Genomic DNA, 26,903 nt, shown 5'->3' with positions numbered 1-26,903 from the left:
TCACATGATCACTTTGATTTTAATGGCAGCGAACAAAATACATGTTTTTTTTTTTTTTTAAAGGCCCAAATTATTGTCCCGAAAAGAAGCTTTCTGCACGATAAAGTGAATACTGTGAATAGTGACGTAGCTCTACAGAGCGACAATTTAAATGTTCCCAGCACCTTTCACCCCCTTTCTTACATGACAACAATGACAATGACGATGATGAGAAGTGAACGCTGTTGCAGTAATAACAGAGATTAAATAGTCGGAGGCGTGGAAGCAAACTCAGGCTATATCTACACGGCTACGTTTTCTTTGAGACAAAAACTAACGGATGAGACCAAATCAGGAGGCAGAGGTTTCCAAATGTCTGTCGGAAACGCAGCAGTAGTGCGGATGCAAGGCGTAAAAGTAGCAAAATATATGCAGTTTCAAACCAAAACCGCAGTGTTTCCACGGGCTCTTTTTTTAGGAGCTGATATTTCTCAATTTTAATGCCTTCTCTAAGAAATAAACGGATCAAAGTATGCCGAAGTTTGTCCGCAAGTCGACAGGCAAACGACTTTTTCTGAATGGAGTTTGGAAAATTGTAGAGTGGATGCGAGATGTAAAAGTAGCAAAAGATATTTGTTTCTAAACCAAAATGTAGTAGTGTAGATGTAGCCTCAACTGAACTGTAACTGTGAGACATCAAACTGTGCTGTAAGTGCTCAGCTTTTTGTAAATTACATACAGTTTATTAATGACTACTGGCCAGCTGACAGTCACAGCACCAGTCTGAACATTGTTTAAAAAGAGATAAAATATAAAACATGATAATATAAAAAAAAGACCTGATTCTTCTCTCTTTTTTTCTTTTAAACGTAGAAAGTAACAGTCTTTTGGTTTGCATACGTGCAGCCTCAGAGAGAAAGAAAACAGCAAAGACTTTTAAGTTGGATAAATTAAAATATAAAAAGCAAATTATCTCTGCGGTTTGATCCACAGCACCGATCACCTGGAGTTGATCTGATGCATCTGTCCTGGGTTTTCTCTCCGTGATAGCGAGCTGTGTCTGTAATAAATAAAGCGGGCTCGGGGATCAGAAGTTCTTGAAGATCTCCAAGTCCTTGGGAGGCACAGGAGGATCTTTCTTCCAGTCGTCCTCCGGGTAAACGTCAAAGTTGGAGGTGTCTCCGTCATGGGACACTTTGGGAACTATGGGAGGCTGTGGAGACAAGTTCACACTGTTGGGTTCCTTAGGGTACAGGTTTGATCATTGGCAAATTATCAAAGATGTTTTATCAATATTAATAAAGTTATGAATATGGTTATTAATAACTTTATCAAATCGACAAACAATCAAAAACGGGGCACCACCCTGCTAGTCAGGGACCAATAATCAACCTGTGGGTCAGTCTCATTTCTGTGTAAATCCCTTTAAAGGATTTAAAGGAAGGGGTTGATTCGAGCAACGGACCTGTTTGAACAGCAGTTGTCACAACCAGAACACAAATAATCACAAGCAACTGCTAATTAAGCATAATAAGATTTATTAACTTCACAATTATCAGTAGCTAAACAATAATTCTTCAATAATAAACTCCTATACCTTTTTATAATATCACAACCAAAAACAAAGCAAAAACAAAACAGCATGGACACGTTTGTGTCCGTGTGTGTGTGTGTGTGTGTTAGTAAGAGGAGCAGAACAAAAGAAGGAAAGAAAAGAAAAGCACTCTGATCTGAATTATCGATAATGACCCAGTTCCCCTCAGCCACTCAGGTCTGGGCTAACGTGTAGTTAGAACAGACTCTAAGACTTTTGGTTTTGCTGAGGAAAATGTCACTATAACCACTCCAGTAGCTAACAGCTGATTTTCGCGAGTTTCTCGCCGACAGTAATTAAAAACTCCGTGAAAGGAATGAGGAGCAGATAGCAATTACGGTTTTAACCCAGCTACTTTAACACAACATGAATCAAACGGTATAATGATCAAGTTATACATTCACAGAACAGATTAATAATCACATATGGATCAATACATGATTAAATCAGATCACATTAATGGCAAACAAGTAGCGAACTCTTTGCTCATTAATAAACACACTACTTATCTCTGCCCAGACGTCCGCCTTTTTCGGGTGTGTTCAGTCCATTTATTCCTGTCCATAGATTCCACAGAAATGAAACAGCGGGGTCTCGGGCTCGTCAAGAGCCACTGAGAAACTTCCCTCCAAGAAAGGCAGCGAGGGAAAAAGTTTGATCGACTTTGAAAGAAAAACGTTGTTTCCTTCTCACTGCAGTTATGAAAAACACTGGTGCGTTTTTCAAGGATCCACCGAAATAAAATCCACTTTCTCCAGAAAATGAAAGTTGATTACAAGCGCGTAACGTACCCCGCAACGGGAGTTGCAATGGAAGACGAGGGATTTTTGGATGATCAGGCTTATTTATAGATCAGGACCCCTGCTGTGTTTATGGTCCCGCTGAACCAATAGAAAGACTCGAAACTCTTGAAAGGGTGAAAACACTACACTTATGTAGTCCTTTGACTTCCTGCCAGTTGTGAGGCGTTTCCCCTTCTGGCTGGCCCTTTCACATAAAGGTGTGAATTAAACAGGCTTTGAGCTTTACATAAAGGCCGAGATTCCTTTGTCTTGGTGACATGTTCCTTTGTCTCTGAGCTCATGTGTGTCCTCTATCCAGCGGTCAGTTTAATCTGAGGCCTTTTGGTTAAAATTAGGTTTAACCAGACTCTCGGTCCCCAACAACACACTCTTTTAGTGTTTGCTTTGTTCTAAAAACCACTTAAAGCCCACGTTGCAGGGTTTATTTTCTAACGAATTTTTGCAATTTGCTTGTTGGTAGTAAACATTTAAACGGTTACCCAACAACATCAAATACAATGGATATCACAAAACGGAATAAAATACGAAAAAGTAGTACTATTTTACAGCGGTTCCTCCTTTCCCCCACAATGCATTGCATGACGTCACGTTGGGGAGACGACCAGGTGAAAGCCCCGTCTCGGTTCACTGTCACGTTCACGGTTTCTGCCACTGGTCTGGCAAAATGTGGCTTTTGGTCTCGACAGAGTCAATGTGTCTTTATTATGTGTATAATAATATTGGAGGGAAAGTGAAACACAGCTTGGACGGGGATGGTGTTCGGCTATTCACAAGTTTAGACAGCTAGCTAACGCCGTTAGTAGTTAGCTACTAACGGCTAGTTAAATACCGGTATTACAACTGCCTTCAGAGCTGCATCCACGTTGTCAACATAAGACATGTGGCGTTAGTGCTCCTTTTGTATCATACTTTTATTGAATGAAATATTAAGCTTTGCTCCTACGAAATAGGTGTTTTTTTTAACATTACAAACAAAGCTAATTGGCTATAGTTAGCCTGTACGTATGCTAGCGGGATTAGCTAACGTTGCGTAGCCAGCAACTTCGGCAATCGGCAGTAGTTTTGGCAAGCTAACCACGACAGTATGTCGCCCACAATCAACCTCTGCTGCTAAAAGCAGTCAATCAATCTGCAGTGATGTTTGAAATGGAGACACGTGGATGTGTTAGCTGTCGTAGTTAGCTCGCCGAAACTACTGCTGAAGCTGCTGGCTGGCTATGCAACGTTAGCTAATGTCCGCTAGCATACGTACAAGGCACACGCCTTCTATTTTCTAGATCTAGATAAGTTTATCGGTACTTCGCTGAACTAACGACATGATCACTGTCACTAGATATAAAGAAAACATTGACTTTCACTTGGTGCTATTCACTGACAGTAAAAACACCTCTTCCTTATCCCAGTCAGTCACCATAGTTCTAATACCAGGCTGATACAGTCACCATAGTTACAGTACTAGGCTGATACATGTCTCCCCAACGTGACGTCATCACCGAATTGCGTTAAAAAAACCACTAATACCAAAAATGACAAAAACCTCACAAAAACTGGCCTTTAACACTATTTGGAGACATTTTCAACATTGATATACATATATTGAGTGCTATATGTACCTATTAATCAACAGTGGTGGTTAACCTGCAACATGGGCTTTAATATTCAGTTAAACGTACAATATATCATCAATTTCACCGCCTTCTCTAGGAAGTACCGTCAGTCTTGATGAGTGCCAATTTATCTGCAATAAACGGATCATAAGTATGCCGAAGTTTGTCCACAAAAACCTTTTAAAATGCTTGTTTTCTGAATGGACTTTGGTTTGATCAGAGCTGGTTTGTGTTCTTGTGTGTCTGGTGTTTTACAGCGCTAAGAACTAACAAATCAATTTAACTAAGCGACGGAGGCAGCGGTGGACCAGCAACTCTGCCGTGTCCTGCGAGGTAAAATGTTTTTGTCAAAAGGAGTGTGGTGGCTTTGAAGAGAGCAGAGATAACCATGGTCTTCATTCAAAATCACAAACCACAGATTTATAACTTAAACTATTGTCGGTCATGACCGACAATAGTTTAAGTTATAAATCCCTTGCCCCTATACACATACACACATCAGTCTGCCAGAAATTCAGAAGAAGAGGAAGAAGAAACACCTCCTTCCCTCTCTACCCCCGTAGAAGAAGAACGCCCCCTCCCCCGCAGTTGTTGGAATTTTGAATTTTCTCACAACAGTCGTTGGAAATAACAGTCGCTTCGCGCTCGATCCGTTTTGGCCTGTGCTTCTTCGGTGAAATACACGTTGTGTATTCAAGGTAAGCGATTATTTTCACTGTTGATGTAACGTAAACTTTTCTGTGTCCATGTCCCCGTTGCTAGTTTAGCACCATTTGCTGAAATAATTGACCATGGCTTAGCTAGTTGCTACGTTGAGACTAGCGTGGTAGCTAATTCTGTGGTTGGCATGTAGCCACGGCTATCGCGACGCAACACAACAATTGACTAATGTTTACCAGCTGTGCCGTGCTTATGGTGCGTTCTTTTTGTCTTGTAATCGCGACTAGTAGCTCGAGCGTGACGTCACATCCGTGTCAAAAAACGAATAACCGCGGGTTGTTGCATTCTTTTTGTCACACAATACTACGAGTCGGAGAAAAGATGGATTTTTGTAACATTTTTTAGTAACATTTAGGATTCTATTCACCCAGATATTGACATATTACACATATATATTTCACAGTTTGATACATGAAAATTACGTTTTGATTAACGTTAACGTTAGGCTACTGCTCTGCTTTCTGCTCAAGACTCGGCTTAAAGCCGTTGTTGTCATATAGCAACGGCGTCTCTAGCCAATTTCAGCTGCACAAGCTACAAAATAACTAATTAGGCGGTATATTTTACCTCCTAATAAGACTGTAGCGACATGCCTATAGGTAGCAGTATACAGCGCGTATGTGTACGACTTCTTCATTTGGTTACAACAAAGACAAAAGTGCTTAAAATTGTAGATAACCACAATGTTTACTACGTGTGATGCACGACGTAGCCATCTTTGAAAGTGAGCTCGGGGTCCTCTGAGTTCAGACGACTTGACAAGTTGTAAATACGACCTCGGGGGCGTTCTTTTTGCAACTTCCGGGTCGTAACTCCGGAAAACAACTCGTAAAACGACTTCGGTGGACAAAAAGAATGCACCATTATCATATTATACAGTGCTCTACTGGTTGAAGTAGTGAGAGTTAGATAAAGAAGCGGGTCAAGTCTTCGAATTGTTGCTAACCTCTAGCTATATTGCTATGTTTTCTCCAGGTTATTTTGAATGGACAGCTTTGTCGCTGATAAGCTAACTGAGTGGCGGCTGTCTGAGCTGACAGAGAATTTTAGAGGTGAGCATTTTACTCTTACTGCCCTGACAATCTCCCTATACCTAAACATGTTTCTTTAATGGGGCTTGAATTTGTCGGTGGAAGATTTTGTGAAAGTCACAACTTCTTCGACAGTGGGGTATGCATATCCATATAATATAGTTAAAGATACTTGTGCCTTGAAATTCAATGTCTCTGATATTTTCAGATTATCTTAGCCTACTTCTGGAAATATTTAAATATCTGGAAATTTAAATCTGTAATGTCACTCGTTTGTTTATTTACTGAAAGTGTTTTTTTACATTTACAGGCCATCCACAAACATAAAAGATCATCATTGGTTCAGACATTCCCTGAATGATGGATCTGACATTGGCTACGTGAGTTTAATTATCTTGGTTCATATGGAATTTGATGCTGATTTAAAACTTTTTTTTTTTTTACACACAAAGATGTGAATGCACTTAAAGGGATACTTCACCGATTTAGCATTCAGCTTTGTATCAGTAGAAACCCGATAGTATTTCTGAATGACCGTGCCTCCCTCCCTCGTGTCCCCCTGAGACGAGAGATTTCTGCATTTGGGGCCTGGAAAAAATCTTCCGATGACGTAAAATGACGATTTTTGCGTTATTGGAAGATTTTTGGGCCAGAGGCAAAGGACTACAGCCAGTAGTAGGATCTACTTCCGTATGTTTTCAACATACGCCCAAGGGGTTGGACTGCCGAATCTGGCCGAGGTATTCGAAAAAGAAAAAACTGTCAGCCATCTTGAATCTTAAACAACGGCTTTTGGTTTTCGAAGAAAACATTTACAACAATTATCTGCATTCAAACTACCGGACGTGTGTACCACCGGGATACATCGGTACAGATCGGAGAATATGGAGGAAACGTTATTACAGACGGAATACTCGGACACTACGGTGAGCTTCGCTGCACGGAGACCAGCGGTGTAAGCGCCATTGCCGCTGGCGCTAGGGGACATCCTCATCGCGGCTAGGGGGGAAAGCTAACGCTAGCTGTCCACCTGTCCCAGCCATCCTGCTTGCAAGTGTCTGCTCATTAAACAACAAGCTGGACTACATCCTCCTTCAACGAAACTCCTGCTGTGTTTTTGTTGTTGTGGAAACATGCCTGAACAACAGTGTACCGGAACCGGGACTATCCAGCTACCAGGCTGCTCTCGCCGGCCCGTGTGGAGGTGGGCTGTGTTAAACGGACTGGTGTAGAAATAAAATCCAACTAGCTACTGCTAACTGCTGGTGGAGCTTGTGACTGTTAAATGCCGACCATTCGACATTACACACTAATTCACGGCTGTGTTTATGCTCGGTGTTTACAGCCCACCAAGCGCTAATGCTAGTATGCGTTAGCTGAACTTTATGGAGCCTATAAAGTGTGTGTACTAAATGTAGCCTGTTTCGTATGTCGTTTTTATATAATGTCGTTTTTATATATGTTAAATGTGTAACACCACTTGAGTCACGATGAAACGTTGTTTCGTGTATATGGTTGAAATGGTAGGCGTGGCTTGGGAGTGGACTCAAAGCAACGAAGCAGGTGCATTCTGGGATTTGGTGTTTTTCATCCATATAAGACCAAAACACATTTTCTGGCTTTTCTCGGCCTAGAAGGCACCAATTTCCATTTTTTTTCACATTTCTACTACATAAGTGACCCAATTTAAAGATATATTCAGCTTTCCAGCGGTGAAATATTCCTTTAATAAGCAATGGTGTCTAATGAGATGAAGCGGTCATACCAGACATAATATAGTGTATGTGTACATGTATCATTTTCTTTAATTTTGCTTTCAACCCTTATTTCTCTTATCAGTACCTGATGTGTGTTATCTCTACTGCTAAACTTTGTAAAAGATTAAAAATGTCCCTCTTAGATATGGAAAGTTCTGTCTTTTTTTTCTTCCAGGAAATATGGTATTTATTTATTTATTTTATGTAGATTTCCAGAGACCCCAGAATGAAAACCAAGCTCTGAGGGAGGAGAACCATGCCCTGAGGGAAAGCAATGCACGAGCAGGTGAGAACATGCACTCTTTCTTAAATTTTACTTTTTTGTGTGTAATTTAGGTTATAGATATAAATATCATAGTTTAGTAGTTGAGGGACCAGGACTGACTACTTTATTCTTTTATTCTGGGAACCCCTGTAGGTGCAGATCAGACCCTAATGCTGCGACGTCTTGGAGAGTTTGGCGATGTTGTGCGTAGCATGGACAACAAAATGGAAACTATGCAGCAACATTTCAGTGCCAATGTGTCTGTTGGAGAGCCACTGATGAGGCGGTCCAGGTTAACGTTACGTGTTACTGAAAGGAGCATCTGACCGTGAAGGCGGAAAAAGGCGCCGCACAGCTGAGAGGGACCCACAGCCGACCCCTTAAACCTAGGCTGACTACTGACACCCCCGCATCACTGACAACTGGAACACTTTCTTTATCCTGCAGTCAGTAACATCAAGAAGCCACGAGGGATCACTGAAGCCTCATTCTGGAGATCCTGTAGTCAGGCTTGAAAGTTCTTAGCTTAAAATTCTTAGCCCACTACCCCACGCAGACCCTAACCACTCCACACATTCTGATTGGCTGGGTTCTCTACAGCCAGATTTCCTGCTGTTCATTGTTTGTTCCCACTTGTTGTCATGTGTAAATTTAATGTCAAAATGTATATTACCTGGTATCCTGCACATTCTTTGATACCAAAGATCTCAATTACTTCCTATACAATTTGCTACTTATTTCATTGTTACAGTGCTTAACTCTTCTATTTATAAATAATAGCTTGTAAATCCTAGATTATACCTCTAATACTTGATATCTGCACATTATCTGTTCTGGTACCAAATATTCTACTTAACGTGACTTTAGTATTGGCTTATTTCATTCCGTCAGTGCTTAACAATGGTATTATAGTTTGTAAATCCTATTTCATACCTGTTACTTGTTATTGCACATTAACTAGTACCAAAATTCTACTGTCATTCCATAGGTGTGCTTAACTGTTATTCTATTAAAAATAGCTTGGAAATCCTATTTCACCAAATATTCTACTTACTCTGTTTTTAACATTTGCTTTTTTCGTTCCGTCACAGTGCTTAACTTTTATTCTATTGTTAAATAGAACTTGTAAATCCTTGTGTCACAAGTCAGCATTGCAGTTATAATGGTCTGTTCTACTACTGTTTTTACCTCTGTATGTATGTATGTATGTATGTATGTATGTATGTATGTATGTATGTATGTATGTATGTATGTATGTATGTATGTATGTATGTATGTATAAATATAGTGTGTGTGTGTGTGTATTTCAGTGATCTGACACGTCTTGTTTCAATGACAGTTACTGTACTTTGAAATGTGGAATTAAAACGCCAAATGGAAATTTGTCTGGTTTGATCAATTATTATTCTTGATAAACTGCATGCTATATATACAGTGCCTTGCGAAAGTATTCGGCCCCCTTGAACGTTTCGACCTTTTGCCACATTTCTGGCCTCAAACATAAAGATATAAAACTGTAATTTTTTGTGAAGAATCAACAACAAGTGGGTCCCAATTATGAAGTGGAACGAAATTCATTGGCTATTTCAAACTTTTTTAACAAATAAAAAACTGAAAAAGTGGGCGTGCAAAATTATTCAGCCCCTTTTACTTTCAGTGCAGCAAACTCTCCAGAAGTTCAGTGAGGATCTCTGAATGATCCAATGTTGACCTAAATGACTAATGATGATAAATAGAATCCAGCTGTGTGTAATCAAGTCTCCGTATAAATGCACCTGCTCTGTGATAGTCTCAGAGGTCCGTGTAAAGCGCAGAGAGCATCATGAAGAACAAGGAACACACCAGGCAGGTCCGAGATACTGTTGTGGAGAAGTTTAAAGCCGGATTTGGATACAAAAAGATTTCCCAAGCTTTAAACATCCCAAGGAGCACTGTGCAAGCGATAATATTGAAATGGAAGGAGTATCAGACCACTACAAATCTACAAGACCCGGCCGTCCCTCTAAACTTTCAGCTCATACAATGAGAAGACTGATCAGAGATGCAGCCAAGAGGCCCATGATCACTCTGGATGAACTGCAGAAACCTACAGCTGAGGTGGGAGACTCTGTCCATAGGACAACAATCAGTCGTTATACTGCACAAATCTGGCCTTTATGGAAGAGTGGCAAGAAGAAAGCCATTTCTTAAAGATATCCAAAAAAGTGTCGTTTAAAGTTTGCCAAAAGCCACCTGGGAGACACACCAAACATGTGGAAGAAGGTGCTGTGGTCAGATGAAACCAAAATCGAACTTTTTGGCAACAATGCAAAAACGTTATGTTTGGCGTAAAGCAACACAGCTCATCACCCTGAACCCACCATCCCCACTGTCAAACATGGTGGTGGCAGCATCATGGTTTGGGCCCGCTTTTCTTCAGCAGGGACAGGGAAGATGGTTAAAATTGATGGGAAGATGGATGGAGCCAAATACAGGACCATTCTGGAAGAAAACCTGATGGAGTCTGCAAAAGACCTGAGACTGGGACGGAGATTTGTCTTCCAACAAGACAATGATCCAAAACATAAAGCAAAATCTACAATGGAATGGTTCACAAATAAACATATCCAGGTGTTAGAATGGCCAAGTCAAAGTCCAGACCTGAATCCAATCGAGAATCTGTGGAAAGAACTGAAAACTGCTGTTCACAAACGCTCATCCAACCAACCTCACGGAGCTCGAGCTGTTTTGCAAGGAGGAATGGGCAAAAATGTCAGTCTCGATGTGCAAAACTGATAGAGACATACCCCAAGCGACTTACAGCTGTAATCGCAGCAAAAGGTGGCGCTACAAAGTATTAACTTAAGGGGGCTGAATAATTTTGCGCCCAATATTTCAGTTTTTATTTGTTTAAAAGGTTTGAAATATCCAATAAATTTCGTCCCACTTCATGTTTGTGTCCCACTTGTTGTTGATTCTTCACAAAAAATTACAGTTTTATATCTTTATGTTTGAGGCCTGAAATGTGGCAAAAGGTCGAAAAGTTCAAGGGGGCAGAATACTTTCGCAAGGCACTGTATATATATATATATATATATATATATATATATATATATATATATATATATATATATATATATATATATATACACACACACACACACAATAAGCGGCGGCAGATCGGTCGAAAATAGCGTTTGCCTCCGACGGGCCGCAGAATGGCCACCTTTGGTATAACGGCGGCGGAACGGCGGTTGGCCCGCGGGCCGGCCTCGGAACGAAGGCGGTAGGAAGGTGGCTGCCGCTTTTAAAAAAGCGGCTGCCGCCGGCGGTGCACCGGCAAACGTGTTTGCGATTACGCCATTCTGACGCTTCTATTGCCTCTGGAGCACCGCCGGTGGTCCGCCGACTCATTGCTATCTGGGCAGGAGAGTCCGACTGACCTTCAGTTTCCTCAGAGGAACGGACTCCCAGTCAACTGTCTTGAACCAGCGATGCTTCTTCACATCGTCTGCTCCGTTCTGAAACACAAAATCAATGTTTAATAAATCCAAGTTTTTCCATTTCTGGGTACTGTTACTTTGTGGTAGCAGTGAGGAGGACAAACAGAGTTGAACAGAGAGAAACATCAGCACATGGAGCAAGAAAAATGCTCTGTCAATTATTCACTAAAATAAGACAAAGAAATCATTATAAATGCAGAATTTAGAGATCTTTAAATGTCAATGCATAACTTAAATTAATATTAAATGAAATGACATTTATTAAAGCTGTTTTACAGAGTCTTTCATTATAATAGTGGCACAGTTCTTCCTGTGTGTGACTGTTGTGTTAATGAGTGATGGGAGGAATATTGGCAGCCACTAATCAATATCATCTGGTCTGGGATTATGTGGTTAATCACTGGGCTTAGAGAAGCATTTGTTTTATTAAGAGCGTCTCTCGTCTCGGCTGCTTTCACTAACGGTAATTGAAACGCTCCAGTCCTCCAGTCTGAATGGGAATCGACTCGCTGTGTGGTGAAGTGGCAGGCTCCCAGTAAAATGTACACACTCTTTTCCACTCTGTAATTCTTCCAAGACGAATTACACCAGAAGAAAAAACTCCTGAGGCTGTACAGAGTGAACTGACTCAGCTGTTAGGGAGCTTTGAGAGGAGCAGATTTATGTGTTTTTATAATCCTTCCCGTTATAATCAGAGGGCAAACTGAATATGAGGGTGTCAGGGAGATTCAGTCGCTCCAATCAAACAGCTTTATTTATTTCTCACTGAAATTCACATGAAGCAGCAGCAACAGTCATAACGTTAACATGCACAGAAGTTACCGGTTAAGTGTTGTTTCTGTGTCTCAGTAACATGTTTGAGGGGAAACATAACAGAGAGGCATCAATCAATCTTAAAAAAAACAACAACAAAAAAAAACACATTAAATAGGCTAGTCTTTTGTAACTGCCCTCCCTACCGAAGGTATAAAATATGGCGAGCCAGCCAGGAAGTCTCAGCCACTCACCTTCATGTTTCCGAGGCGTCTGGCTCGGTCGATAACCAGAAACTTCTTGATGAGGTCTCTGGGGGGGGGGGAGGAAATAGTGAGTGAATCCAAAGCTGTCCAGTGTTTTCTCCCAGCAGTGCTGTAAAAATGTTCCCTTGCCCGGGGTTAACAGAGTCATGTCCCTCTGACAGCCTAATCAGACAAAGTGACGTTTTTGGTGTCTTTTCTTTTTTTGTAGAGACGCTGCAGCACAATCCTTGAAAATAGTCATTTCAACAGTTTTAATAGTCATTCACAGGGGGTGACACAGATCACATGTCCCCACTTTTTTAATGTTTTTTCCCACGTTTTTTTAACGTTTGTCTCATTTTGACAATTTCGATATTACTTTCAACTTTTGTGAAGTTTTTCTCCCTTTTTTGACATTTGTCGCCTTTTAGACATTTGTGTCGATATTTCTCTTTAACATTTGCCGCTTTTTTCTCAATGTTTTATTACATTTATCTTTTTTTTTATATGTTTTTGCAGGCACAGGGCTAAAAGGGGGGCACAAGGTGGCACCCGTCCCCCCCTTAACATAATTGCCCTCGCAGATTTTGATCCATCCTGCATATTAATTTAGGTTCACAGTAAATTTTGGCCGGTCTAGTTGTTCACCCAAACCAAAAAGATGGGAAATTGATTTTCAAACTAATTAAGCGACACTCAAAACAGAATTTGTCAGATTTTTCCCCAGAAGCAGAGAGTTTTATACTCAGGCTGTGAAACAGGTTGCTGAGAGTCAGCTACTTTTAAAAGTGTAATCATTGTTCTGCTTGATTTGCTTTATTCTAAGATGGCTAAGGAACATTTTTTATAGCTTTATGTCGACCAAACTGTAAGAGAGAAGACTATATGAGACATGATATTTGACTTTTTCTAAATAATAGCACGTCAAGAAACTCTACATGTCTGTATCTTAATGTGATTCTCTTTCTCCAGTGCGTCCCTTAGTGAAACGGAGTTTGATTTCTTTTAACGTTTTTTCTCTACCTTTCTTTTTTTTAAATGTTTTTACAGGGGTGGTGATAGAAGAGGGGGGGGGAACGGGTGGCACCTGCCCCACTCCTGGTTATTTTGAAACCCTCTAAGATTCGGGGCTTTGGAGAGAAAAAATCCTGTTTAAAATGATAAATGCCTCCAGGCTAACTGAGTTTTGTCCCACCGACAACCTTTTAATGGGAGAAAATGAGCACTTTTTTGCCAATGGTAACTTTCCGAGAGTAGAAACTTGATGCAGACAAGCATGCGAGGGGGAGGAAGATGATTCACAGGATGTGTAAGCTCTCTGATGAAAGGCGACGAACACAGATAAAGGAGCCGTATCTCTGCTGACAGCGTCATAAATACAGCCGCTGCATGTTGACACGTCAGCTATTTCACACTTTTTGTCTAAATCCTTCCCTTGCTTAAAGACGGGCCTATGGAGCGATGTGTCACAGAGAAATATCTTAATCAGCTGAAGGGGGAAATATTTGTATTTATGCCTTCTCATGGATTTCATGAAGGAGAATTTATCCGGAAATGAGGAGAACAAGAAGGGAAGAAGGGAGAAAGGCTGTAAAGTCACAGAAAAAAAAGAAGTCTTAAAGTTAAAGTTAAAGTGAACATTTTTTAAAGTTCATCTTGCCGTATTCCTTAAACCTGTCTATTTATTAAAGTTTTCTTTACTATTTTTTGCTTTAGTTTAATTTATTTTAACTTTTCTGAACACTGCTGAAAAATCCCTTAACAACTGACTACTTTTACAACTGATGACGAGACGTTTCCTGCTGGGGGTCAGCCTGGGACAGTCCTCTTCCTGATGGATGGGAGTGTGTGATACACAACTGTGTGAGAGGGATATAAAACGGCGAAAGAAAAAAAAAAATCCTTCTGTCTTCTGTCTGTGAGATAGATGGCTTAGCAGTGGGAAGCTGTGACTGCTGAATGAAAAAGGCGACAAAAAAGGCAATAAATAAGGCTACAAAAAATAAGGCAACAAAAATGTGATAAAAAAGGCGACAAAAGCAACAAAAACAAGCAACAAAATACAATGAAAATGCGACAAAAGAAGTGTCCTAAAAGGTGACAAAAATAGGCGTAAAAATATGCGATAAGTGACAAAAAGCAACAACGAAGCGCTTAAAAAAATCCTTCTGTCTTTTGGCTGGGAGATAGGAAGCAGTGGGTCTGCGGAATGATCGGGGGAGGCAGTGGGAGTCTCCAGGGTCTGATTGATTGAATGACACACACACACACACACACACACACACACACACACACACACACACACACACCCCTAAAGTGTGTGAGTCTGTAATCTGCACCTTGCTGCCTCCTCCCGCTGCTCTAATGGCGGCTGCGAGGGGCGGAGGGAACCGTCCAATCAGCCGGCTGTGAGGGGCGGAGGGAACCGTCCAATCAGCCGGGTGTGTCATTAGTGGCTGCGGGTCCATCTGAAGACGCACTTAGAGACGCCATCCAATCGTTTGAAGCATGTTGCCTAAATAGTGTTGAAACAGTCGTTTGAATGAGGGGGCGGGGTGGGGGGGGGGGTCTATAATTTCCTGAGTGGCCACGTTTTAGTTTAGTAAATTTCTGTACTCAAGCCACTCGCCACTGTATTATATATTATTGATATTTTGATTATATCATATCAAACCTTTTTTAAAGTTACATAAAAAATTTTGACGACACTTTTTCTGCCGCTTTAACGTTTGTGCTGTTTTTGTTGTTGTTTTGAAGCAAATGGTTTTAGAATTGATCCACCAGTTTGTTTCGTGTCTTACTTGTCTCACAAACACCAAACCCACCAGACTCCATGTAAATAATCAATACTTTTAGCGTGTATAGAGCCAGCATATTTATGTCCAATAAAATTAAAAAGCCCAACAATATTTTAAAAGGCCGTGTCTTACTTGACGTAGAAGTCCAGATGGCGAGGGAATTCCAGTTTTCCCGCCAGAATCTTCTGATAGATACCAAATGGATTGTCGTCAAAGAAAGGCGGGTACCTGTAGAGAGAGAGAGAGAGAGAGAGAGAGAGAGAGAGAGAGAGAGAGAGAGAGACCATAGTACAGTCTGTGGTATGGTATTGTACAGTATTGTTGTTTGGACATGCCATCTGTGTTTGTTTGTTTTTACTATGGCTGCAGCATGGGTTAAGTGCCCAAGACAAATTCCAATAAAAACAATAAAAGGTAATCTTGAGAGACAAGAGAGAGACAGAGAGCAAGAAAGAGACAGAGAGAAAGAGAAAGAGAGACAGGTGGAGACAGAGCAACACTTCCTGCTTCAATGTAGCACATATACTGACATCAGAAATCAGTTCCTTACGAGAATTAAATGTAAACTCCCAGATTTTTATACACACTCTGACCAGACAAAAATGCAACATCTACTTGGAGAAACTAGTGTGAGCGCTATGGAAGCAGCGAGATATGTAGTGTTTCCCACACATAGACTAATGTGTGGCAGTGCGCCTCACTATCAACACCGGCCTGTAAGGCGACGTTGGAGGCTTAAAACACCATTGAGCCCACTCTGCACACATCGTCTATCCCCATCAAGGAGAGAAGACGGCTGTCAAAATTCACAAAAGGTTGGTATCTATCTCGTGAACACCTTTACACAATCACACATTCACAATCACCAACCCGACTCTTAGCAAACGAGCAATTGCGCCTGCTTTAGGAAGTTAACTAGTCGCAAGTTTGTGGTAAAATGCAGTTGGGTTGTCGAGGTCAAAATACTAAATGTAGCAGCTGTGAATCAAATAAACGTATTATAAATAATGAAAAGATATATAAATAAAAAGAACATGTAATCTCGCGCCGTCTGAAGCTGTCTCAGTCTCCTAAGTCAGTCTGTTCTCGGAGGAATCAGCATGATGTAAGGAGCAGGTAACTACTACTAAAAGAGTCAAAACATTCACATTCCAATATGAAAATGAATATTCAATTGTAAAAAAAAGAGGGGGCTGCTGCTCCCTTAAAGTTTTACATTATGTAGTACATTATTTTACTAGTTTATTTTGTAATGTGTTTTTTAAAAGACATGTTGAAATAAATATATAGACAATTTTCAAAGTTGTAGAAATAACTGTGCTACAGACAGAGCAGCGATTTATGACACTTTGTTCAGTTTTTGTTGCTTTTTCAGAAATGTAGGTCTCTTATTTTTTTTCTGCTGCTGTCAGAGGCCGAGAATCTGGGTCATTGTGGCAAAACTGTAGGAGAATGACATCATGATTTGCCCATTTCCTGACTGAAATTTAAGGTTTAACGGCAGATGATGTCAAGAAAGATTCCCTCTTGAGTTTGGGGTTTGTTTTAGCCCCTCCATGGACACAACTCACACACAGGCTCTGCTCTCTCTCTTTCAAGGTGTTATGTTGGATTGCATCAGCGGTGTACAGGTGTTCCTGTTATTGTGTCCACTCCTCCCTCTCTGCAGACGTTCCTCTGATCTCTCAGACGGCAGCAGATCCCGCCCTGTCTCTCACGCCTTTTTGACGCTTTTTTTTTTAAAAAGACATTTTTCTCGCTTTTCTGACACTTAACGGAATTTTCTTTTTCTTTTTAAATGTTTTGGACATTTTTGTCGCTTTGTTGTTTTTGTTGTATGTGGTTTTGAAAATGTCACTTCGGAATGGACAAATTGTGTTTGAGCAAAAGACAAAAACTGGGATGGAGATGAAGCTTACAGCCGCACATTTACGCTTAATTTCAACATTTGTCGCTTTTTTAAAGATCTTTGATGCTTTTTCTGACGCTTTTTTTTCCTGTTTGAGCGGTTGTGCAAATGTTCAGGTGTTCCTGTTATTGTGTCCACCCCTCCCTCTCTGAAAACATTCCTCTGATCTGTCAGACGGCAGCAGATCCCGCCCTGTCACTCACTTTGTTCCTGATAAAAGGTTTGATTTCATGTCACTTACTGGTGCCTCCTTGTCAGCTATTCTATTCTCAAAACCTGATATTAAGATTAAATCGCTACGCAATAATTTCTTACTCTGAAACTCGATTAAAATTTTAAAGCAAATTAAGGGAATTCTGGACCTCCCAGAAAAGTCAATTCATGCACCCATATGTCAGAACCCCTGTTTCAAACCTGGTTTGATGGATGCTGTATTTAAGCACTGGTGAGATAAAGGTTTAACCACTATCAGGGATTTCTATATTGCTAATCATTTTGCATCTTTTGCCTTCTCTCCATATTAAAGAGGCGTGGATCAAGGACACCGGCGAAGTAATAACTGACGAGCTATGGGCGAAACGGTTAAACAGGATAAAAGCTTGCTCTATTAATGCGCGACTTCAGCTCATTCAGTTTAAAGTAGTTCATAGGTTGCACTATTCCAAGACTAGACTGAACAACATTTTTCCTGATGTCTCCCCCACTTGTGATAGATGCAAATCAGCTGAGGGAACTCTTGGGCATCTTTTCTGGTCCTGCTCTAAGCTCACAAGGTTTTGGGTTGACATTTTCCATTTGTACAGTGCTGTTTACAATAGACAACTGGTACCTGACCGCCATCCGCTTTACAACAAGCCCTCATGTTTGGTATGACCATTGCAAAACGGGTTATCCTAAAGGAGTGGAAGTCAGCTTCCCCTCCTTGCTTCAAGAGATGGCTAAATTATATGGTTTCCTGTTTATACCTTGAAGAGGTTCGGTTTTCCATGTCTAACTCTCAAGATATGTTCAAGAAGATCTGGGGCCCTTTCATAGAATACATCAGGAGGGATAGACCACAATCTGGGACCTAAATGCACTGCATATTTTTTATTTATTTATTTTTTAACTTTTGTTAGTTATCCATACCGAGACTTTGCCACTCCCCTCCGGCTCAGACCTCCTTGACTCAATCTGTGTGAGTGGACTTTCTGGGACATTTGTTCAGTGAATTGTCATGTCTACTTATACTCTTTCTTTTCTATATAATGAGTAACTGCTGGCTGTAGGTTTTGTTTTATTGTCTGGTTTACTGTCTCTTTGTTTTGTATTATGTGTGCCTGTATATATATAAAAATCTGCATATATAAAATTTACAAAAAAAAAAAAGGTTTGATTTCATGTCTCACCAGGCAGCATTGTGCCCCCTGGTGTTTGAGAACAGGAACTACACACTCCAGCACTTACCCAGACACAATGACGGAGACACTTGGAGAACAATTACCATGCAAAAGAGCAACAAAAATGCAGAAAATAGAACAAAAATGCTGAAAAAAGCAACAAATGTTGTAAGAAAAGTGACACAAATGCAACAAATGTAGACAAACAAGTTGGAAAAGGATGTACGATTAAGATTTAAAAAAAAAAAGAACATAAATGTTGATAGAAGTGACAAAATCGAGAGACAAAAAGCGCTGACAAAAAGGCGCATTTCTTGACCCTTTTGTCGCTTTTTTGACACATGAATGTATTTGTTTTTAAAGTTTTTTTTAACCTTTGTGATGTGATAGGAAAAAGCAACAAAAATGTTGAAAAAGATGACAAAAACATTGAAAAGGAATATACGATTCAAAACAAAGAACATAAATGTTGATTAAAGTGACAAAATCAAAGCTGAAGAAAAGTGCCTTCCTCCTAACCTGAGTCCGCCAGATGGATTGCTTCGCATTTGCTCGGCATATTCATCTGGGAACTTTCCGTTTGAGAGCTTTTGGGAAGGGGCGAAAATACTGGTTAGCTGATTGGATAAACCATCTGTCTATCACCACCTATGTTGGTGATAGCCGGGCCAAATCAACCAATCAGATCAACGAAGCGTATGAAAATACAACCACAAGCCAGGCTATCCCTGCTGCTGCAGGCAAAGCATAGCTCGTTAGCTCAGCAAGGAAGCAACATGTCGGTAAAGGATATTTGCCGTTTGTGTAACGAGAATTTACGAATAAAAAGGCCCCATTTCAGGTTCCCGGTCCATATTCCAAAAGAAGGATCCAAGAGAAAAAAGCATTAGCGAGCGGCTAACAGAATTAGAGCTACCGCTGCCTTAAAATACTCGTTAGCTGATTGGATAAACCATCTGTCTATCACCACCTATGTTGGTGATAGACGCTTCTCGTAGCGTCAGACATAAACCCGCCTCAAAACCAACGCTGATTGGTCGGTCGTTTGGCGAACGGCTCCAAATTTTTCTTTTTGACGTTTTTTTTATTTTTAATGTGCTACTTCAAGGTTATGAGTGAATGTGGGACATCCTGTCCTCGGCAGCTCTTACCCAGCCAGCATCTCAAAGACGAGGATCCCCAGCGCCCACCAGTCCACCGCTCGGCCGTGGCCTTTACTCTGGATGACTTCAGGAGCCAAATACTCGGGGGTCCCACATAGAGTCCATGTCCTGATGACACACACACACACACACACACACACACACACACACACACACACACACACACACACACACACACACACACACACACACACACACACACACACACACACACACACACACACACACACACACACACACACACACACAAATATGAACTAAGAGAAACTGACATTTCTTTAGCATGATATATGACTAGAAGATTAACCAATTATTAAAATAGTTGGCGATTATTTTTGTCGATCGGTCCCTTTTTCTGATGTCTTTGCCTTTTTTAATGTTTTATGGTTATTCTCGATTAACTGACCGATTCTTTGCAGCTGTAGTGACCGTGAGAGAAATGGGTTTCTTAAATGTGGTTTGTGGGCCTTTTGGACGGCGGCGTGTTCTCTGTGAAAGCCTCTCATCCTCTGATAAAGAGCACACGGCCCGGCGCCGGCCTGTCAACGCTATCGTTCGGGTAATGACCTCTTCCGGGCAAGTTTCCATGGCGACAGGTAATTTGTATGGAGATGATGTAGGGCCCCGACGGAGGAGAAAGGGAGGATACTGTTGTCTGGGGGAATTAAAGGGTTTTTTAGACTAGACCAGTTTTTCTCAATGGGGGCGGTACCGCCCCCCAGGGGGCGTTCAGAAGATGATGAGGGGCATTGGAAGCAATATTTTGGAAAGGGGGGCGTTGAGGTGCCCTTGGGGGGCATTTGTTTGAAAGCTAGTTTAAACCAAAGATTCACAATAACAATACATGTTTACACTTAAACTATTAAAAAATCCGTGGTCTGCAACATTAAAAGCTGCCAGTTTACAGCACTGCAACTGGACGAGACGGGTATCCTAACTTCTCTGTGCTTCTGTCAGCTTTGTTTGGCGCAGCTCCGTGTTGCCTTCACGGAAACGGGGCGTAAGAGCATCATCTTAAATGAGCTCTGTAGCTACTACGTGAAGCTGCGTTCAGATAAGAAAAAAAAAGCAATCGCCGCGACTATTTCACAGTAACAGTTTTTCGTCAGATGGTTTATAGAACACAACGTTTCCTACTGTACCTGAATGCAGCTTCATTTCACGGAGAAAGAGAGAAAGAAAAGAGACGTGCGAGAGATATCGACTGTGCTTTGTTGTTTGACAAACAGTCAGCTATTCCCCAAACTCCCGTCCAGTTCAGAGCTTGTGTTTGGAGTTTTAAAACTTTCTTATGGAAGCGATAGAGGCAGTGATGTCACTGTTTACTGTACGGGACTCTCACGCCTTGTCAAAACGCAGCGCGACGTGGGGTTGCGTTTTCTCCAAACGTTTTTTTCTGCTATTTACTCGCAAGACAGGCGATGGCAAACATCTACTCTTCTAACCTAGACTCTTCTAACCTAGACTCTTCTAATCTAGACTCTTCTAACCTAGACTCTTCTAACCTAGACTCTTCTAATCTAGACTCTTCTAACCTAGACTCTTCTAATCTAGACTCTTCTAACCTAGACTCTTCTAACCTAGACTCTTCTAACCTAGACTCTTCTAACCTAGACTCTTCTAATCTAGACTCTTCTAACCTAGACTCTTCTAACCTAGACTCTTCTAACCTAGACTCTTCTAACCTAGACTCTTCTAACCTAGACTCTTCTAACCTAGACTCTTCTAATCTAGACTCTTCTAACCTAGACTCTTCTAATCTAGACTCTTCTAACCTAGACTCTTCTAAGCATCAAAAAACGGCTCTCACTAACTTTCAAAGGTTGTAAAATTATTTCCATTCGGCAGTAGGTGTCGTTCTTCAAGTCGTTTGTCATCACCAAAATACTTTTCTGTGTGTGTGTGTGTGTGTGTGTGTGTGTGTGTGTGTGTGTGTGTGTGTGTGTGTGTGTGTGTAATCCTTCTGCTTTTACCCCTTGATAAGTGCCAGCTTGTTTTCCGTTGGAACAATTCGATTTTAGATTTGAATGAAAAATAGATTTGAATGTTAAATTGCTAGCCGTTTCTGATTGCCTACGGTTAGTGTTTGTAATAATAATAATAATAATAATAATAATAATAATAATAATAATAATAAGCATAATAGGCCTAATACATTTTATTTAAAGCCATTTCATGACAGCCAAGGTCACATCACAAACAAAAAAGGACATTCAAATTATAGTCATCTTCTAAAGGTGCTGAGGTTCACACCATGCAGCAGGCCTTTTGATAATACCTAATTATAGTTTGAATGTTACGTATCTAGTCGTTCTGATTGGCTGCTGTTATTTAATTTGAATGTAAAATGGTTGCATTCTTTTTAAAAACCTGTAAATATATATACATTCTATTCACATGGCTTTTTTGATACATGGGAAACTAATACATGTGTTGTTTGTCATTCAATGATTTGATTTTTTGATTATTTTTGATAACAATAGTAACAACAATAATAGGCCTATATTAGGGCATAATCATTAATATTCGGGGCAATTAGCCCACATAATATTTGATGGGGGGCGTTAGGGACCTGGATAATGGATAGGGGGGCGCTGGCACAAAAAAGGTTGAGAACCACTGGACTAGACGCATCCAAGGTGGCGCACGACATCGTGACATCAAAATGATGTAATATCCGGTCGGCGCGTCTGATTTATGGCGCGCGAAACGAGGTTGCGCACAGCTCTTTTTTTTTCAGCAATGCACGACAAAGCGGAAACAGGAGGCCTGAATGAGCTCGCCGACAACCGGATGCCAGGACTCTCAGAGTGACTGCAGGTCTCTCTGGTAAACTCACCGGGTTAAGATGAGCTCTTTTATGGTTAATGAAAGGCTTGATCCGACGAAGTAGGTCATTGAATCAAATCGAAGCATTAACGTCAATGCTGCTGCCAGTTCTGCCCTTGTTTATCTTTTTCTTCTTCTTCTAGTCCGTAGAAAGAGCAGCGTCAGTAGCCTTTGCTCATTAGCACCACCGCTGTTCAGGAGAAGACTGCAACTAGTGTCGTGAGCACCAGCGCAGCTATAAAGACTCACGGCGATCCCATGACGTCACATTTGTACGCGCCAGCTGGGCTGCGTCTAGTATATAATCACCTTAAGGGTGGGGGGTACGGAGGAAAAGGAAAGGAGTTGTTGCTCTTCTACCAGCAGGAGGTGCTGTGGCTGCACGGTACATCACAGGGGAATGAACTAACGCACATCCAATCAGGCTCCTTCTTAACCTTTTTATCCAACATTTAGCATTTGTCGCTTTTTCCTATGTTTTTGATACGATGTTTCTCTTTACATTTAGACTTTGTTCTCGTAATATTTAGATTTTTTTTCGGATTATTTTGACTTTTTTTTTCTTATTATTTTTTTCGTATTATTTTGACTTTTTTCGGCTCAAATTGAATCTTCCAGAATCCAGAGTCTGGATTAGAAGCTGCAGCTAAAGCTGGACACCGACCTGTCGGAGAGCTTCTTGGCGAAGCCAAAGTCGGTGAGGCGGATGTGTCCCTCGCTGTCCAGCAGGATGTTCTCCGGCTTCAGGTCGCGGTAGACGATTTCTCTGGCGTGGAGGTACTCGATGGCGCAGACGATTTCAGCGGTGTAGAAGAGGCCCGTGGCGTTGCTGAAGCGCCCACGACTGCGCAGGAAGCTGAAGAGCTCGCCGCCCGCCACGTAGTCCATCAGCATGTAGAGAAAGCGCTCGTCGTGGTGCGTCCAGAACCTGGGAGCAAACAAACACGCTTCAGTTACAACAGGGTTGAACAGTCAGGGCTCACAGGTTGTTTAGAGGAAGTTTTTCCTCGCTGCTGTCTCACCAAATGTCTTCTCTTGGTGGGGGGAAATTGTTGGGTCTCTGTAAATTATAGAGTGTGGTCTAGACCTACTCTATCTGTAACGTGTCCTGAGATAACTCCTGTTGTGATTTGACACTATGAATACAATTTAAATTGACTTGAATAAGTAAGATCTTCCCGAGTCCACAGCTATCCTACGTGTTCATTGGACGGTGATAGTGTGAAAGTACTCTCCAACGAATTGAGGAAATCAGATAAAATGAGAGTTTGTCTCCGTCTCCCTGGCTCTGTTTCCCCAGGCGTGGTTTGGAGCAGTGTGCTGCCAGTATTTCAGCTGAGAGGGCACTTGAGATGAATAAAAACGAGAGAGCTCTGTCACTGATGAAGATGGACGAGATAAGTGCTGCTGGACACAAATACCAGTACTGACTCTCTCCTTTTATTTCCAAAACAGACATTAACAGCAGCTATAGGCCCCATTTTGTTTTTTAAAGATAATTGAAAAAAAAAAATGCTTACAAATCTGAATATCCTTTGGAAAAAAATGATAGTTGCAACAATTTATTTTTCAGACGTATGTGTCGCCTTTTTCAATGTTTTGGTCGCTTTTTAAAAAACATTTTTGTCGCTTTGTAATTCTAACTTAAATCTGTTCACACTGAACTTTGACGTGCTTCATCATAAATGTTTCCCCTGCGTCCCGTGTTCGTGTGTGTGTCCGTCCCTGTGCCTGCCTGTCTGCGTGTGAGTGTGTGTCCCTGTCTGTCTGTGTGTGTGTCTGCGTGTGTGTGTGTGTCCCTGTGCGCGCGTGTCTGCCTGCCTGCCTGGGTGTGAGTGTGTGTCTGTCTGTATAACTTACAGTCTGATAAGGAAAGGGTGGTTGACCTCTGACAGCACCTCCTTCTCATTGTGGACGTGCTGCTCCTGCTTCAGCCGGATCACGTCGGGGATCTTCATCTGTTTCAGGGCGAAGAAGGCCCGGCTCTCCCTGTCCCGAACCAGGAAGACTCGGCCAAACGTCCCAGTGCCTGGGGGGAGACAGGGGTCACCGTCCATGCTTCCTGGGTAACATGTTAAACTCTGGGTAACCTGTTGTGTAATCCTGAAGTAGGTGTGACTCAACAAGTCAAACATGGATGACTAACTAACTCCCCGACGGGCAGGCCTGTCGCTGCCTGAACACAGACTCACCGTCAACTGGCCGGTAAACATACCTCTGACTTATGGAACATGGCTTCAGGCTGTTCCTCAACAATCATTGTCTTTTGGTAACATAACAACTGGCTCTCTGTGCTGCTGCTGTTCCTGGAGGCCCGATGACTTGCTGACTCAACTACGACTCACTCTGCATTACCATGGAAACAAAACACCCCAATTATTCTAAAATCTTAAAATATTTCAACTTTTCTAACCTATTTTCTTGTTGTGGTGAAAGTGTTTCTGCAGCCTACACCATAGTACATGTAAAAACTTTATGTCCACGCGTTCCCTGAATCCAGCTGAATATCCTGATTATACGCCACGCCCATTCCCCCCTAGACTTTTATCGCAGTAAAACCGCGATTTATCGTAAACCTACATTTTGGAACTCCTCCAAGGCTGTGGGATCGAACTGCACGGAACTTGGTACGTAGCAAAAGAATGATAATCGGTTAAAATATGCGCTAAATACGTACAAACTAATTTGTGTAGCTAGCTACGAAAACATTAACTTTTGCATATCTTGGCCAAATTAAAGTGGTATCAACACGAAACTTAATAATCTTGTTTGGCATGACATTCTGAACCAAATTGGGTGAAGATCAAGGGTGACGCGATTTTGCCTTGAACTGAATGTATGTAAAAGGGCTATTGCAATTTACTACAGGCCTTGCAGCTCACACCTCGCAATATTTCCTGGTCGATATCGCATTTTTGGTTCCTTTCGCATGCTTCACGGGTCTTCGGGGGCGACTCACGCCAGGGTCATAACTGCTTGCAGTTGTAGTTTCTTGTTGATATTAAACATTACATTTACATTCTTTTTACTTACCCACTGTGGCCACGGTCTCCAGGTCCTCCAGACAGTACATCCGGGTATTTGTTGCTTCGCCTCCGGCAGAACCGCTGCTTTTACTCTCTTTCTCCCCGCTGACTCCCACTTTTACTTTGGAGGACGCCATCTCTTTCTTCTCGGGATTTAAGCTAGAAACTGTTTGTGTTTGGAAGTCTCCAGTGGCGCGCGCTGTACACCGTTCATATCACAACCGTTTATAACAGTTACATGTCTGCTGGATGCAGGGACTCAGTTCATCTTCTCAAACTTTAATTTTGATGAATTGTTCCTAAATATATTGACGTTGAGAGTAAAACTAGACTCATTATAAACGAGTGGGGCTGTGTTGAGCTGTCATTCAATCTTTGTTGTTGTTATACTACGACATTATTGTCAATGTGGAAGGAAAATAAGATAAATGTAACAAAATGAAGTCGGAAGAAACGTTAAAAAAGCGACTAAAAACGTCAAAAGCTACAAAGACGTAGAGAAAACGGGAGTAAAACGTTGGAATAAACGACTAAAACAAAGAAATTTAGACAAGAACACCTTAAAAAGTTAGAACAACGCTGAAAAAAACAGCAAAAAACGCAACTAAACAGTTAGCTAGCTAGAAAGAGCGTCAAAAACGTCGAGAAAAGCAAGAAAAATCTCGAAAAAAGCGACTACAATGTAAAAAAGGCGACAAAAACACAGATGAATTAGAAGCCAAGTTAGTTGTTTACAAGTTGAGACACATAGCAGACAACAGGACACGAAGACACCGACAGGAGATGCACAAAGAAGCCGGTGACAGGTGCACTGTCTGGCTTGTGGCTGGTAGCATTAGCATTAGCAGCTACAGATAGCTGAAGTCAGAGCCATAGAGATCACTCTGGCTAAAGTAATAGCACTGTTTGGCAGGTAGCATTAGCATTATCAGCTACCGTGAGCTAAAAGGGAAGCTGCTCCGTCAAAACAGTGGCGGTTTGAAGAGGAAGCGGCCCAAATAACCGTCTGTTAGCGCGAAGTAAAATACGCGTTTACACGCTGATTAACTCGGTGAATCACTTGGCTTTTCTATCCCAAATAGCCTGATTTTCTCCATGTTTTTACACAACTACAACAACAGACCTCACCCCAGCACTTCTTCTGTCCACATCAACCAGGAAGAGAGTAGACACCGGTTACCAATTATTTCCGGTCGGCACTTTCAAAATAAAACATGGTGGTTTTTTATCTGAATTCTCAGAGTTTTTATCATGTGTAGTCCTTAAATCAGACAAAGTACTTATTGTAGGTGATTTTAATATCCATGTGGACGTTGACAGCAATAGCCTTAGTACTGCTTTCAACTCACTACTAGATTCTATTGGCTTCAGTCAGAGTGTGCATGAGGCCACGCACTGTTTTAACCACACCCTCGACCTCGTGCTGGCATATGGTATCAAAATTGAAGATGTATTAGTATTCCCGAAAAAAACCTTTATTATCAGACCAATTCTTAATTACTTTCGAATTCTTAATACCTCATTATACGGAATTAGATAAAAGTTCTATACTAGATGCCTATC

At 41.4% G+C, this 26,903-nt stretch overlaps 1 protein-coding gene across 2 annotated transcripts; it reads right to left on the bottom strand.

Moving 5' to 3' along the window:
* prkx (protein kinase X-linked) lies at positions 1-26,524 on the bottom strand. Of its 2 annotated transcripts, XM_039793186.1 has the most exons (8): positions 25,348-26,522; positions 24,175-24,343; positions 22,979-23,242; positions 19,474-19,593; positions 15,167-15,262; positions 12,246-12,303; positions 11,179-11,256; positions 1-1,192 (listed from the first exon to the last, which is right to left on the bottom strand). In XM_039793186.1, exons 1-8 carry the CDS (start codon positions 25,475-25,477, stop codon positions 1,067-1,069), a joined length of 1,041 nt encoding a protein of 346 aa, XP_039649120.1. In that variant the 5' UTR covers positions 25,478-26,522; the 3' UTR covers positions 1-1,066. The 2 variants fall into 2 exon arrangements, 1 of the variants encoding a protein (XP_039649120.1); XR_005638373.1 differs by lacking the exon at positions 12,246-12,303 and having other exon boundaries at positions 1,058-1,192; positions 25,348-26,524.
* Positions 26,525-26,903: the final 379 nt, after the last annotated feature.

This window comes from Perca fluviatilis, chromosome 24 (assembly GCF_010015445.1).
Source record: "Perca fluviatilis chromosome 24, GENO_Pfluv_1.0, whole genome shotgun sequence".
In the NCBI taxonomy this organism is placed as follows: Eukaryota; Metazoa; Chordata; class Actinopteri; order Perciformes; family Percidae; genus Perca; species Perca fluviatilis.
The sequence above is the reverse complement of the archived record's forward strand: the minus strand, read 5'-3'. Positions and strand labels throughout refer to the sequence as shown.

Excerpts from the sequence above, each read along its gene's own strand:
- prkx (XM_039793186.1), bottom strand. The coding sequence starts at position 25,477 with ATGGCGTCCTCCAAAGTAAAAGTGGGAGTCAGCGGGGAGAAAGAGAGT. Across the intron at positions 24,344-25,347 it reads GGAGACCGTGGCCACAGTGG|GCACTGGGACGTTTGGCCGA; the intron begins GTAAGTAAAAAG and ends GTCTCCCCCCAG. Across the intron at positions 11,257-12,245 it reads GACGCCTCGGAAACATGAAG|AACGGAGCAGACGATGTGAA; the intron begins GTGAGTGGCTGA and ends TTTGTGTTTCAG.